Source organism: Pararge aegeria, chromosome 23 (genome assembly GCF_905163445.1).
Source record: "Pararge aegeria chromosome 23, ilParAegt1.1, whole genome shotgun sequence".
Classification (NCBI taxonomy): domain Eukaryota; kingdom Metazoa; phylum Arthropoda; class Insecta; order Lepidoptera; family Nymphalidae; genus Pararge; species Pararge aegeria.
Genome location: NC_053202.1, coordinates 2,518,250 through 2,534,409, shown reverse-complemented (window position 1 = coordinate 2,534,409; position 16,160 = coordinate 2,518,250). Strand labels below are relative to the sequence as shown.

Below are 16,160 nucleotides of genomic sequence, written 5' to 3'. Positions count from 1 at the left end.
TTAACAATACAGATACATAATCTAAAATCAAAATCAGCGTGCCAATTTAAAAAAATATCTGTAATATCTCCAATGCTACTTCACCTACGATTACGAGTTTACTGATAACCCAAGCGGTGCCTTTTGCGAGTCCTATACTCCAATTTATGTTTTACGTATATAACTATAGTGGCGTGCATCCCATAGAGACACTAAAGCAGTGGCCCTACTGCTTCAAGTTGATGTAAGTTAATTGTTTTTTTTTTCAGTTAGTTTTAAAAAGTAAAATAACCGAAAAAATTGGTATTTTAATTATAATAATATTTAAATCTCTTCTGAAACGTTAAGTTTTAGTGATTAGCAGTCTCTTTGAACAGGCTTCCTATCTCATTTGAGAGTATATTAGAACATTTACCTATAATGGTTCTTCAATGGTAAAGAGTACTTTTTTTTTTTGCGCGTACCATAGGTTTGTTTGTATAAACCAAGCTTTTAAAACTGGTACATTATTCTTAGTTTTAATAATTCTCCTTATTTCTTGTGCAATAAATCAATATTTAGATTATGTTTAGCATTAAGATCGCCTATCGTTCATTATTATTCCGTGTGCAATAGGAAAATATATAAAAAAAAAGAATATTTGTAATTCTATAAAAAATTAAATTAACGAAATATATACTATTTTCCCATAATTTATGTATTTAATCCGTTATAATATATTTTAAAAAATTGTTTAGTTTTTTTTTTAATAATGCACGCCACTGTTCAACAATCATCTCGAAATAGAAGTGGTATTTTTACGATTATTCAAAAACTCACTCACACACCCGTGTACCCACCAGCCATCTCTTTCGCACTCACCAATACGTATATTTAAAAACACGAATAAGCAATAATTATCAAATATTCAGCCGTTAGACAATTTACAGTCTAAACTTTAAAAAGAAAAAGTAATTTTATTTTACAAGAAAAATAAATAATAGTTAATATCGACGCGAGAATCCCACCACATTAAATATTCACCCCCGACGGAGAACTAGCGTTACTAAGCTGTGTATTACTCTAATTTGGGTGAATTATACCTTAAAGTATCCACACATTCATTAGTAAAAAATATCTGTAATATCTCCAATGCTACTTCACCTACAATTACGAGTTTACTGATAACCCAAGCGTGTAGCCATAGTAAATTTAAAAAAACAAGTCTTATTACGTAACAATTCGACCCAGTTAATATATGCCATTCCTGCTATTAAAGAAAGAAAAATAGGTGTAAGAAACACCCTTTAGCAAATGCGACGGACGCGTCGCGGCGGCGGTATCTGCCAATGTCCCGATTATTGACTGCAGCCTTCGCCCAATAGTTGCGTACTTATTTCTAAGGCATTTGTATACTAGTGAACATGTGGCATATTAAACTACACACATAAGGAAAATATAAAATTACAGAGGTATAAAATAAGATATGTATATATTTTATTTCACTTTCACGCAACACAGAATAAATATAACGTTTTGTGCTTTTATAAACTTTATAAATGCATTTTAATTACCTATAAAATAAGTTTACTTCACGTGAACGCCTACTGTGCGATCAAAGTTCACTACGATTTTTATGGAATAGAAAAGCGCCATCTAGTGAAAATACTGTCTCCCACTATTCTAACTAGATGGCGCTTTCGCTTGAATCGAATAAGTTGGTAGGTAGAAAATTTCACACTAGGCACTCTTTATGTTCTAGAGTCAACAAAACGTGACGGGTCCGTTACGTTGATTTGTCATTTTTTTATGGAACTGTCAACTTTGTATTGACAGATTGACAGTAACGCCTATCGCCAGTCTTGTTAAACCCACTAACGTAAACATAATGTTAACCTCTAGACACTAACACAGGATTCAGAACTTAATTGAAACTATAAAACGTAATACTCACCTTTTTCTTTTATTTATAATAGTTTTTTTTTAAATTATCAATTTATAGTCCTAAAGTTTTAATCATAACTAAACACCAACTCATTAAAAAGTCGCGGAGTGTTAAAAATTTCTTAGCAAAAAATCTGAATAAATAATGCTTGGCTTGCATTACAATTCAAATTTTTATATTAAATTAAATAAAACAACGTAAAAAACGCTGCTGTCGTCGGGAGTATGGTGGCATTAAACTTTATAAAAATTACAATTCAATATTTTTTTGTTCGCTTAATACTCAAGGCTTGAGCTAATACGTGAGGATACAAAAAAATATATATCAGTCATAAAAACAAAAATGTTCAAAATAATCAGTGAAATATAGACTTTAAGTTGAATTAACTAAAGTATATGTTTCATTGAGTCGACTACAAATTGCAAGACAATATTTATAAAACGTATATAAAAAAGATGTTCTTAAGATAAATTTGTTCATGATTAGTTTTTATAACGCCCTTTTTAAATCTAGAAACTAAATCAGACAACATTTTTTAAAATTCAATTAATTAATCTATTTTGAACCAGTCTTTTTGGATGAAGTTATACAAAAAAAAAAAAAAAATGGAAAATTTGTCAATTAGTATTAAAAAAATTATAAAAATAAAAAAAGAAATAAATTATTGAAACCTGTTATTAGTTTTAAGTCAACCAATTTGTTAACTATTTAGTATCTAAAACGGTTGGTTTTCCAATTAAAGAAAAATAAAACATGTATTTATCTGCCAAGTATATTTGTCTTAATTTAATCGAATGATAAAACTAAACCTTTACTTTGATGATTTTATGATTTAGTTATTGTGCCGTTCTAGAAATCTTTACCTTTATAGAAAGCTAGGGCAACATTTTTTTTTGGTATTTTTTTATTTATTTTTTTCTCGCGACGTTTGACGTGCGTCTTATCTTCATGGTTGTCTGATTCAGTGACTATATAAACTTACATTCGCCAATCAACGTGTACCAAGAAAATGCTTTGTTTTTTCTATATCCCATTTATTCTTACCTGTCTTACGGATTATTTTCAGTACTTTCAGTTACTGCGAAGATGCTTTTAGTAACATAAAAAAATAAGTGCGATAAAATGTAAAAAAAAAATAGATTTTGTTATGTTCTTATTGTAAGTATTTTTTTTATTAATTATAACACTTTTAAAATATACTTCTTACGAATGCTTTATTCGCGCCGAATTTATGTTATATAACAAAAATTATTGTATATAACAAAATATATATGTGTTTACTGTTTACATATAAATATATATTTAAAATAAACAAAACGAGTGTTTTCATTATAAGACAAGGTAATTTACAAAATGGAATATACCGAGTCTTCACCGCCGATTTACTGTAAACGATAAAAATAAATTTTATGTTTTAGTTTTTTTTTTAATATTTTTACAGCTACATGTGCTGTGGAATCGAAATTTTATGATATTGAAATATAAATAAATATAAATATACTATGACAATACACACATCGCCATTTAGCCCCAAAGTAAGCGTAGCTTGTGTTACTAAAATGACTAAAGGATTTATGAATAATATACATAAATACTTATAATATGCAGATAAACACACAGACACTGAAAAACGTTCATGTTCATCTCACAAACATTTTCCAGCTGTGGGAATCGAACCCACGGCCTTTGACTCAGAAAGCAGGGTCGCTGCCCACTGCGCTAATCGGCCGTCAAATAAATAAATAAAAATTTATATAACAGCATTTTACATGGAAAATGTTTAAATACGCTTAGTGAAATTTGAGTTTTATCGTTTACTCTAAGTAGGTGGTAACGGATCGGTATGTATACTTTCTCGATTCATTGTTGTGAATGTTACGGGAGTGAAAAAATAAATATTAATTTACGCACAATAACCTTCAAACTACACCAAAGATGGCTTTAGCCACCATCTCCATACAAAATTTATCGTCTAATACTATAAAGTTCCGTTCAAACTGACGCGAGCATTTTAGCCCACCAATCCGCATTGGAGCAGCTTGGTGGGTGTATGCTCTAAAACCGTGACTCTTATGGGAGATGAGGACTATCCGAGCAGTGGGACGTTTAATACATACATGATGAACGTTTAACGGACGTTTAATAAATACGTTAGGTTAATACATACATGATGAACATCTAACGGACGTTTAATAAATACGTTAGGTTAACACATACGTGACGAACATCTAACGGACGTTTAATAAATACGTTAGGATAATACATACATGATGAAGATGTCGGGAAACTAGCTTAGCCTATCTAACTGACGCCGCGAAATCCCTTTTACTTTTTAGGTAAGGCTTAATGAAAGCAGAATGTTCTGACGATAATTTTTATATGGAGATGCGGCCATCTTCAAGTAATTTTGTTTTCCCGCTTAGATTCAACTATTCGGTCACTTGGTATGTAGGTTAAGAGCTCACAGTAACATGTAGTAAATTAAAAATTTATAGTAAATTAAATTAAATTAATTAATACACGTTTATTGTATAACACAAACACTAGCATAGACCAAGTTAGGTTGAAGGGTAAATTTTACGGACTTATCGCAAAGCTATCTCTTTGACGATTTTGAGGGTATAGATATAGTAAATGCAATATAAGATTCTGAAGGGGACGAGTCGTAATTAACGGACAGAAACGACCTTGCGAAAGCTGAATTTATTATTTGATCTCATATATGGTTTATTACTCATATTTATTACTCAAAAACCAAAAAAGGTAAGCTTTAAACTGCTTTTTAGGTTAATTCCTTTTTAGTATATTATTATGGGCAAACGAATGAAGCGGAATGGAAGGTTTTTTGCAATACAGTGCATTAACGATTACAACTGTCGCTTACAAAGAACGGGAATTCAACGGGCAGTTTCAAACATCAACAATTTAAGTATTTGTCAAACACTTCTACAAATGTTACCGTGAGCTCTTAGACTAGAAAGTTCTTGCTAGTATAACATTAATAAAACATACAAAATTCATTGCATTAGCGATGCATACAAATAGGAGCACGTGTGCGCTACTGTCAAAAGATCAAATTCACTATGCCGATTGGCCGATTGCTTCGCTCCATTTTCATACATTTTGTGGGTAAGTTGATATTTAGGCGGAGGTGTGTTCTGCGAGATTTTTTTTATCATATTTCAAGTGCAAAGCCTTCGACCCGCTTGGGGATTACGAGCAGGCCTCGGAAACCGGGTAAAAATGTATACCGGTTTCGGTCATAAATTTTTGTAGGTATCGGTTTAAAAGGCTTAATGGAGAAACAGTTTTTAACAGATTCAGAGATGATGCGTCACGTAGTTTTAAAAATCGCAGCATAGATTGGTTAAAGTAGAAACTGTTTCCTAATTCGATTGCGCTCAACAGATATTAACCGGCCTCGTAGGAGGTACTCGTACATTTATAAGAATAGTTTAAACTACACCGTGTGGTGTCCGAGCTTCTTTCGAGACTCGGCCGTACACAATAAAAAAATAAAAAATAAATAAAAATAAATATAATAAATACACACAATAAAACTTGGCGCTTCATTTAAAAAAATCGTAAAGTTTTTTATCAAGTCTGTACTCATACGAGGCACGTTCCCGCCACGGTCTAGCATTAATTATGCTTTAAACGATTTTTGCTGCGATTTTAGACAAAAACGTGACGCATTTTCGATTTCGCTTGCCCCATTAAACCGGTTAAATAAACGAAATCGAAATTGAAGGTTACAAATCAGTTCCTTACAAATCGTCCAATCAATTAACAGATAAAACGAAGATCAATATTTTTAATCTGTTATTAATTTAACCAGTGAATGAAATCGGTTCCGAGCATGTGGTGCCAATTGTGGGATTTTCTACCAGCGTTAAGTTATTCGATCGCGTGAAAGTTAACTACGATTTATATGGTATGGCAGAAGCGCCATCTAGTTATTGGGAAACAGTACTGTCGCTAGATTGCGCCGTTTTATTTTAGTTAAATTTCAAGCGAACTATATAGATAAACGTAGGTAGAAAATATCAATTATCGGTCTTCTGATTACTAGTTTTCAGTTAAAGACTTCCACTCGGGGTACTAGGCGCCCATTAATCTCGCAGGACCTCCCTACATGGCATACCAGCTTACCCATCGGTAGTGTTGTGCGTTGGGTCGCGTGGCGAGTGTGGTCAGCTGGCGGGGGCGGGGACCGGGGGCGCGGGGTCCGGGGGCGGCGGGGACGAGGGCCGCAGTAAGTGGTCCGGCACGTGTACGGGGCGGAGTCGCGCTGGGATCTTCTTCTGGGGGCAGAGCACCTGAGGAAATAATTATCCATCCTCATCATCATAAGCGATTTGGCGACCTCCCTAGCGCAAGCGTTTGGAGCGCAAGCGTTCCAGTACGATGTCGTGTAGAAACTGATTAGGGGTATTGATTTAATCCCATACCCTAACAGATTAGCCCGTTACCAGCATTTACCACCAGAATGCCAAGTGTGATATCTTCAACTTATGTTTACTTATTCGGTCCCGTGAAAGTTAACTTCGATTTTTATGGTATCGAGAGCCATCTAGTTATAATAGTGGGAAACAGTATTGACACTAGGTGGCGCTTTTTCTATTCCATAAAAATCGAAATTATTGCTTTATTTTATTTAAACAATAAACTTACATCATTAAATTTTTAATTGAATTCTCATAATATATTAAATCATTTATTTCTCTCCGTATTCATTCTCTTCTATTCTCTTCTCGAGCGGGTGAAGATCATTATATACACCCAACAATAGAATATCATCATAGTAAATAAAAGCTGTATTTGACAGTTCCAAAATAAGAGTGCTCCGATCGTCACCAAACTTTACAGGATTACTCGCCAGGTCAATCCGGAGATTCCCTGAAAGTTTCATTGAAATCGGTCCTGCTGTTTCGGAGCCTATACGGAACATACCCACACACTTTCTCTTTTATATATATAAAAGATAGATTAAAATGCATTTATTAAGTTTATAAAAGCACAAGTTATATTTATTATATATTGCGTGAAAGTTAAATAAAATATAAACATACCTTATTTTATACCACTGTAATTTTATAGTTTCGTATAAATTTTTAGTGTAGTATAATATGCCATTATACTACACTAAAAATTGTATAGTTTAGTGTAGTATAATATGCCACATGTTCACAAGTATAAGAATGTCTCAGAAATAAGTAAGCAACCATTGGGCCGAGGCTGCAGTCATTAATCGGGACATTGTCAGACACCACCGCCGCAACGCGTCCGCACTTTTTTTTTTCTTTAATAGCAGAAATTGCATAGACCACGCAAATTCGTATATATATGAGTCGTAGTTAACTTTCACGGGATCAAATAAGTAAACCTAGGTAGAAAATCTCACACTTCGCCGTCGTATAAAATTGCAGTTAAGTTGTAGTGGATTAAAAAAGCTATTGCCGAACCTGGGCATCCAAGCCAGATAAATCTTGTAGACAGATATGCTAAACACTGGACTATCGAGGCATTTCTCATAAGTCGATAATATTATGGTAAATATCTCACCCGTCTAGCAAACATGAAACAGCCCGTCTCCTCCTCCTGCACCTCATCGGTGGGCACCAGCTGCAGATCAGCCGTCCGGCTCTCCTTGCCTTCATCATCTGAAACCATAAACATATATTTTTTTATTTGGATACCCTCAAATTTGTTGTTATAAGTATCAGCCAGTCTCACTGCACTGACCTGGTGTGAAGAGGTTCAGCTCGGTGTAGCATCCGGTCTCAATCATCTCTCTGCCAGTGGATGCTGACGGAGCCGGTGTAAGCTGGTGGTCAGGCTGAGAGCACTGACCTGGTGTGAAGAGGTTCAGCTCGGTGTAGCATCCGGTCTCAATCATCTCTCTGCCAGTGGATGCTGACGGAGCCGGTGTAAGCTGGTGGTCAGGCTGAGAGCACTGACCTGGTGTGAAGAGGTACAGCTCAGTGTAGCAACCGGTCTCAATCATCTCTATGCCAGGGGATGCTGACGGAGCCGGTGTGAGCTGGAAGTTGAGCTGACAGCACTGACCTGGTGTGAAGAGGTTCAGCTCGGTGTAACATCCGGTCTCAATCATCTCCCTCTGCCAGGGGATACTGACGGAGCCGGTGTTGAATTTGCCGTAGAAGGTGTCGTCTCCCGCGTCCAGGGCGACCCCCTTCACGGTGGAGAACTGCTCGATGTCCAAAACGTCCTTCGCGTAAACCGCATGCGGCTGTAAATGATAAAATTTCAATTACCAGGGACGCATGAACCACAAGTGAATAATAATTACGCATGATAGTTTTTTTTTTTACTTTTAGTTTATACAAACATTTTATAGTAAAGGATAAGTCAATCTATATATGTAAAGAAAAACTGCCGAATTAAAATAAATAAGCTACTAAAAATACTTGGCTAGTCATTTTCTTTTAAAAATAATAAAATCAATATAGAATTAGTTTGGTTATTTTTGTTACTTTTTCTTTTCGTGTTATAGTTTCCATCTTTATTTAGAAGCATGTTTTAGCTACCTTTATGTTGAATCTTACGGAAGCCTTAAGCTATTATCAAATGTCAATATAACGTGTGATTCTGTAGGTGTTGCATTGAATAAATAAAAAAATAAACTTTAATAAATTACTTACTTTTAAATGTTAAAAAAATTCATAAAAATTCAAAATTCATTTATTTCAAGTAAGCCTAATATAAGCACTTTTGAAACGTCAAGTCTGACTGTTTGTAGTGATTCTACCACCGGTTCGGAAGGCAGATTCTACCGAGAAGAAGCCGGCAAGAAACTCAGCAGTTGCTAAAAAAGCTAAGTGTGTGAAATTTATTTTACTGTATGTCAAAAAGATTGGTAAAACTTAATGAATAACGGAGAATCGATAAAACATCTCGAGGAGTGACCTTGGATTGTAAGCTACATTGGGGTTCCCAATCCCATATATAAACGTTAGCAGGCAAACTTAGCTCAGCTGCCGTAAAAAATTCCATTTTAAAATTTGCCCCTGCCGGAAATCGATCCCGGGACCTCCAACTTCAAACCACAGCGCTTACCGCAGCGCCATGGAGGACGTCAATAGGTTATATACCAATAAATGATGCTTTATGGTTGAAAAAAAAACTCACATCAGGTACGAATGGCGCAACCACCATGCCGGCTTCCAGCCTCGCCCAGTTGAGCCGAGTGAAGAACCGGTGCGCCTTAACATGTGCTGCCCCCCGGCGCCCCGCGGTGCCCGCACCCAGCCGTGCCGCCGGTGCCTTGGCCAGCAGCGCGGAGCACAGAGCACGCGCGCACTCGCTGAACTTACTCGAGTACTTCTCTTGCTCGTGCTGCGGATGAAGTCAAAAGTAAAAGTCAAAGTCAATATATTTTTATTTAAGTAGGCCTATAGATGGCGCTTATGGCGCTTAAATTACATGAGAAATGTGTACACGGCAGTGTGATGATGGCGATAACCATATTCGTCAACTTCAAACTAAAGCTAAGAGGATTCCAAACGAGCTCTAGTCTAATAAGAGCCTACACCAAACCCGTTTATCAACAACTCAAACGTTCCTTACACTGTTGGTCCTTCGAGCCAGATAAACACGATATCTGGCCAATCTTATCCCTGCGTAGACATACTCTCACCTTAACCTCTCAAGGCACAATGACGAACCATCCGACTGGTTACTGGGAACTGGTTTGCTAGGGAACGATCCTTCGGATCGGATGGTACTAAACCTCACCTTGATCTTGAGGTCGACGAAAAGGCGCTCTGCCCTCGTTCATTTCATACACGAGGCACCCAAACGAGAACCAGTCGGAACTAAACCGTGTACCGCTTTTGCACACACATCACACTTTTGGTCCTTCGAGCAGGATACATTTTTAACAACTACTTGCAATCGCCCTCATCTCACAAGGGGAATCCAACGGGGTTGGTCTTCCGTCACCGATGCTTTATTTGATAGCCTATACCTTTTTTACCTTTAATTACTAGCTAATGGTCCTTCGAGCCAGATATACCTCACCTTGACCCTGCGGTCGACCTCATCTCGCTTGACCTTCTCCTTCCTCGCGCGGAAAGGCGCTCTACCCTCGATCATTTCGTACACGAGGCACCCGAACGAGAACCAGTCGGGGCTGAACGTGTACCGCTCGTTGTCTATAACCTGCACAGATAACATAAAATGTTCATGGTTTCAAATATCAAATTCTGCAATCCAACGATTGGCTGAAGCTTGCTCAAACATAAAAAATAGAATTAAAATAATTCTAACTATATCGTGGTCATGTTAAGAAGACGCTTCTGGATTGAGCTCGACTGGCTGAAGTGGATTGTTCCGGTTAGGCTCAAAAGGAAGAAGATGTAGTCTAGAAGTAGTAGTCTGACACACCAAAGCACAGACCTGCCGAGACAGCCCGCTACTGTTGAGTTTGCCGGCGATTTCACACTATGCGAACAAATTGAAAGACTTTGTCGGCAGCATGTAGTCAATAACTTTCTAAGTTGCCTACAATCTGAATAATCACATGTCAGCAGCGAGTCTTTGTTCGTGACATGTCATAGACAATATTCTCTTAACGTAGACTCATTTATACTTTTTGGCAGAACTTCCACGCGATCAAGGACCCCTGACCTGTCTGTCTGCCTGTTCGTATATCACTCACCTCTGGAGCCATATAGCCGACGGTACCGACCCTGCCGCGAACGCTTCCTCCTTCGGGTACATCCACAGCGAGACCAAGATCCGATATTCTCACGTGACCCGCGTCATCCAATAGAATGTTTTCCGGCTTACAATCCCTGTAATCAAAAATTTGATATCAAAGGAAAGGCCGAAAAGTGAGAGAAAGACCACATTATTACGAATAACAATGCACAAATGCAATTATCAATAAATAATAACGACTCGTGGCTATCCCACTTCTGATATCAGAATCAGAAGTGGGATTTAAAGTCAAGGACTAACTTGTAGTAGTTTTTTTTATTCAGTTGAATCAAAACTCGACACTCAAAAAAATCTTTTTGGCATTTAAAAAGAAGGTTAGTTCAACTGTTATTTTTTCCATTAGTATTATTTATAATAATAGTTATTATTAAATAAATACTCTGTAGAACTCACCTATAAACTATGCCCATTTTGTGCAGATGTTCTAAACCGCAAGCGACCTGGGCCGCGTAGAATCGTGACCGCTCCAGACCCAAACCTGTATCTGCTCCACACATGTTGTAGATGTGGAACTTGAGATCGCCACCTGGAACAGCAAGTTATCGTCGTCATCAGCTCATTAACTGGACAAAGACTTTCTCGGTTGTCTTATGCTTTAAGAGCCCCGACTACTAACTCAACAGGAGATTTTTGGTCAGCTTTTAAAAAGGTTAGAAAACCTGGGTCATCCAATTTCGAAAGTCCGCCATTTACTTTCAGTCTTGTTGGCGACTAGACAGACTTAATAACCTTATGATAATAATTAGGCTGCCAGTAAGTAGGTGAGGCCATTATTAGAAATGTTTAGATAGTAAGACCTTCTGTTTGGTAACTTGTAGAGCCAATTATTTAGTAATACGTTAGTTTGTTTAAGAATGAATTAGTCTATCATTTATTGATTTTCATTGTTTTTTAAAATTCTTAATAATGCTAAGAAAATAAAAAACATTTTTAAAAATGTATAAGAAAAAACATCCACATTCCGCTTGCGAGGTTTTTGAATGCCCAAGCGGTCAGGGCTCCAGAGTGAGGAACCTCCTCACAATACGCGCCGTTTCATGCCTTCTGTATCTGACCCTTGATCCAACAACCAAGCGAAAGTTTCTTAAGACGTTAGTCGAAGCTTTTCGCGAGAAGACTAGTGACTGAAACGACAGCTCACCAAGAGATTTCGACCAAGAATATGAAATAAATAGGCAACTCTGGCCGACCACCAGGCAGTCGAGCCGGGGCATCGAAACAAGAAACATCTCAGAAGTATGAACTTACGAAGAACTTTTATTGCGAAGAAAATCTTTCACTCTTAGACAGTGTCGCTGCCCTCCCAACCGTGGAAGAGCACCAGTTGTCACAGACGAGCGTGAACCAGAACATGACACAGCTCCAACTCTATCTCAGAACATAATCCTGGATTCCTACACCTTATTTCACGCCTCGTCACTCAGTGGGACACGTTTCCTTGGCGGTGCTACAGCATAAAATGCCGACGCACCGCAACAATAACGCGTCTTGTTGTTAACAAAAACGCTAACTGGTCTCAGTGACCATAATCAAAAATAAGAAATCAAGAGGCATAGACAAAGCATAGACTCACCGTTCATGATTGTGAGCACGAGACACAAGGCGTCCTTGGTCTCGTACGCGTAGGCCAAGTTTACGACGAAGCGCGAGTTGATTCGCTGTAGGATTTGCTTCTCTATCAACACCATCGCCTCGCCTTTGCGCTTCTTTATCCTTTTCTTTTCTAGTTTTTTGCACGCGTACATTTTGCCTGTCGCACGGACCTGGGGAAAGTATGACAAGTAATAAAATTAAATGCCTTTTTACCATCGAACCGCGAGGCACGGTAAGAATCTGCATCCCTACGTGGTCGATATACCGCGGACGCGTACGAGGCGCTTCGCATATTCGTTTCTGATCCGCACTGCTAGGATCTGGAATGCCCTTCCAGCTTCCATTTTCCACAGTACCTACAATATAAGTACTTTCGAATCAAATCAAGTTAAAAGTTATAAATTGTAAGGTACACGTGTTTCAGACGCATTCCAACAATTCTCTTCATTAGAAAAAATATATTCAATACTACATTCATAGTACTTAATGTCAATCTATTGAGTTCGGCTGGTTGCTAGCACAGAGTCTACGTACCAAGAAAAGTTAAAATATTGTGTTTATATCGCCATTGCTATCAAGTATTAATTATTTTGTGAATTGCGTTTCGGAATAGTCGAGCAAGTTTTAAACGAGATATTTATTGTAATGCAAGGCCGACTTTTCGGATTCTATGGTAGTACATGTATTCTATGGTAGATGGTCTGTTACGTACGCGAGCCTAAGTGGTACACTCACCTGGCACGCGCAAACTTCTCCGAAGCCACCCTTGCCGAGCACGCGGTACATACGGAAGGTGTTCTGGGTGATCGGCTGCGCCTCCAGCCACTTCCACTGCAGGTACCGGTGGAAGTACATCGAGCGCTCGAACTCCGCGAACGGGATGCCCGCCAGGAAACTCTTCACACATCGTATGCACTCACTGAATATGTCTTTGGAGCCGGCTGGAATTATTTAAGTGTTGTTTTAATAAAGGAATGAAGTTGGGAAGAGTAAAGAACAACTGCCTGATGATCCAGTATTTTTCTAACAACTAATGGCCAACCGATTGGGTTCATTCAAAATGCATTAAGACGTTATGCTGGGGAACTCTGAGAACTGACAAATAGAAATGTTGCTGAATAGGAGAGGAAAAGATGGAAATTAAAACGAAAAAATGCGGGACATGGTGAATTCAAGATCAGGCATCTTTCGCAGTGGTTGAAACCTCCGAACTGAGGAACTGGCAACCAAACCGCAAGAGTATTCTACCTTGAAGTATTGGGTTCATTCAAAATGCATAAAGAAGACATGCTGAGACTCTGAGAACTGATAAATATAAATGTTACTGATTAGGAGAGGAAAAGATGGAAATTAAAACGAATAAGTGCGTGCCATGGTGAATTTCTTGTTCAAACATCTTTTGCAGTGATTTGAACCAACCAAACTGCAAGAGTTTTCTACCTTCAAGCAGCTCGCTTGCCTCTTCCACCACGGTCGGGTAGATCATCCATCATTCTAGCAAAGAGCAAGTGCAACCTGCCTTCAAACAGCTTCCTCGCATCTTCCACTATGGCAGCTAATTCGTACCTTCCATCGTTTTCCGGTGTTCGGAGGGACCCCTGATCCTGTCTACCAAAGGCCAAGAGCAGCCTACCTTCAACTGACTTGCTCGCATAAGGGAGGGCCACCTTGCTTGGTCCAGCATTGCCAGGGGAACCCTCCCTCCCTCATCATGGTCATTTCCCACCAAGAGCAAAGGCACCCTCCTTTCAAGAATCATGCTTGCCTTTCCCAGTTTGTCAGATAGCAGAGCATCCTACCTTCAGGCAACTTGTTGGCATCTTCCACCACGGTGTGAAGGGAACCCCACACCGGTGTAAGAGACAGCAGAGAATCCTACTTTTAAGCAGCTTGCTTGCATCTTCCATCATGGTGGTATAGATTACCCATCTCCCCTCTCTTGTAAACTAAGGAGCAAAGGCATCTTACCCTCAAGCAGCTTGCTCGCATCTTCCACCACGGTCGGGGAGACCACGTCGGTGACGGCGTCCGCATCCTCAGCCTTCAGGTAAAGGCCGAACACCTCGGCCGCGAGGGCGGTGCGCGTCTCGTCCAGCTCCACTTCGTACCTCTCCGCCTGCAATCGATCCAAGAACTACATACATTTATTATGCAGAGTCTAGTTCATATTCTTACTGTGCGATATACTAGCGGTGATATTTGCTAGTATTGTGGGTCATAACAATCTGTTTTACAATAATTAAAGGGGATAAATCGATGTCTTACGTTACGGGCGCCGTGATACATTCCAAGCAAACGAGGGCTATTGCAATAAATCCCGAGCGTAGCGAGCGTGTTGCATTTAAACCTAATTAAGTTGTTTCTGCACGTAAGAATTTTTTTTTTTTATTCCTCTACAAGTTAGTCATTGACCGCAATCTCACCTGATAAATGATGATGCAGTCTAAGATGGCAGCGGGCTTATCTGACAGGGAGTATGGCAGTTATGTTCAACCCATACCCTTAATCGGTTTTTACGCGACATCATACCGGAACGCTAAATCGCTTAGCGGCACGTCTTTGTCGGTAGGGTGGTAACTAGGCACAGCCGAAGCCACCCACCAGACCAGACCAGGGAAAATTCAGAAATAAGAAATTCCCAAATCGCCACTGCCGGGAATCGAATCCGGGATCTTTAACTTAAAACCTCTGCGGTCACCGCTGCACTAAGCGAGGGTAAATTTATACAAGACAGTTTTTTCTTCACTTTTTGATAATTTATACCCGTTCGAATTGTAATCCAAAATATGACCAAAATTAAAAAGCCACAAATATTATTTAAGTTATACTTGGTTTCTAAAGAAATTTCTGAGTCATACGGATAAAATACATAACCTTCCTTTGTTAAATTCAGTTATAAAATCATTACATGGGTTAATGGAAGTCGACGCGGTTGATTAGCTCAAATCATTTGATCGGGCCCCCTTGTAGTCCGAGAGGTGGTGACCATTTGGCCACCTCGCTCTGAATGAAAGTAATTGTTCAAGTGGTTATTTCAATATCTAATGTAGTTATCACCATCGCCTCACAATAATAGAAACATATACACTGAGCGTTAAGCTTAATTTTCTAACTTCGAGAAAAGTAGGAGAATCTGTCTAGTGCAATTTATAATTTCTTCAATCTTTATACCAGTGAGGAGCAAGCAACATTCAAAACACGAACTTTCTGTAACTGTTAATTTAACAAATTATGTGTGTTTGGTGGTTTGTTCTTCTTTCGCCCAATAACATAGCGACCGATGAAAGTGATATGGATTATGCATATTTATTAATATATACATACATTTTTATATTTGTCATTCCTCAATCTTAGAAGGATAAAAAAACATGTAAATTAAATGATATTGCATGCTGCGAGGCGGAATTTGGCTGTACATTGTTATTAAACTAAGAACCTTCGCTAATCAAAGTTTAAGAATTGATATTCGATAGAGATACTTTATGGGACAGCGACATATAATTTTCCTCACAAAACTTGTATGGTCTTTTGTGCACGTTTTCGTTATGGAATAGATCTAAAGCACAATTCAATTATTTTAAGATTTTTCAATACATTAGTTCACTTGCTCTTGGACTATGTCTTTTTATTTCCCCCCACAGTGAGCCATGCATCGATTTAAAGGGTCAACCCACACCTTTGCCCTTGAAGCGCGTCGTTTGTTTATCGCCTAACTTTACTGGTTACTGGTATGAACATAAAGCAAGGCAAAAACTTTTTACTTCATCATCGTCATTATCATTTCTTAGCGTTTTCTTTTACATTTGAAGCGAGTTATGTTTAATGTTTAAAACACACGTAACTCTTAAATGTTATGAAGTGCATGCCGATCGAACTAGGTGCCTCAGATAGGAAAGCCAAAGCTTCGCCCACTAGGCTG

At 38.4% G+C, this 16,160-nt stretch overlaps 1 protein-coding gene across 2 annotated transcripts in view; it reads right to left on the bottom strand.

Annotated features, from left to right (window-relative positions):
- Window positions 1-5,476: 5,476 nt before the first annotated feature.
- LOC120634374 (G protein-coupled receptor kinase 2) overlaps window positions 5,477-16,160 on the bottom strand; it is a 67,079-nt gene continuing 56,395 nt past the window's right edge. The window contains exons 4-13 of one of the 2 annotated variants that reach the window (XM_039904891.1): window positions 14,210-14,375; window positions 12,977-13,182; window positions 12,222-12,411; window positions 11,042-11,174; window positions 10,587-10,722; window positions 9,947-10,087; window positions 9,056-9,262; window positions 7,973-8,156; window positions 7,469-7,566; window positions 5,477-6,222 (exon numbers count right to left, since the gene is read on the bottom strand). In XM_039904891.1, coding sequence (XP_039760825.1) covers window positions 6,097-6,222; window positions 7,469-7,566; window positions 7,973-8,156; window positions 9,056-9,262; window positions 9,947-10,087; window positions 10,587-10,722; window positions 11,042-11,174; window positions 12,222-12,411; window positions 12,977-13,182; window positions 14,210-14,375 — 1,587 coding nt within the window. In that variant the 3' untranslated portion in view covers window positions 5,477-6,096. The remainder of the gene's footprint in view (window positions 6,223-7,468; window positions 7,567-7,972; window positions 8,157-9,055; window positions 9,263-9,946; window positions 10,088-10,586; window positions 10,723-11,041; window positions 11,175-12,221; window positions 12,412-12,976; window positions 13,183-14,209; window positions 14,376-16,160) is intronic. The other variant, XM_039904892.1, reaches the window with a different exon arrangement.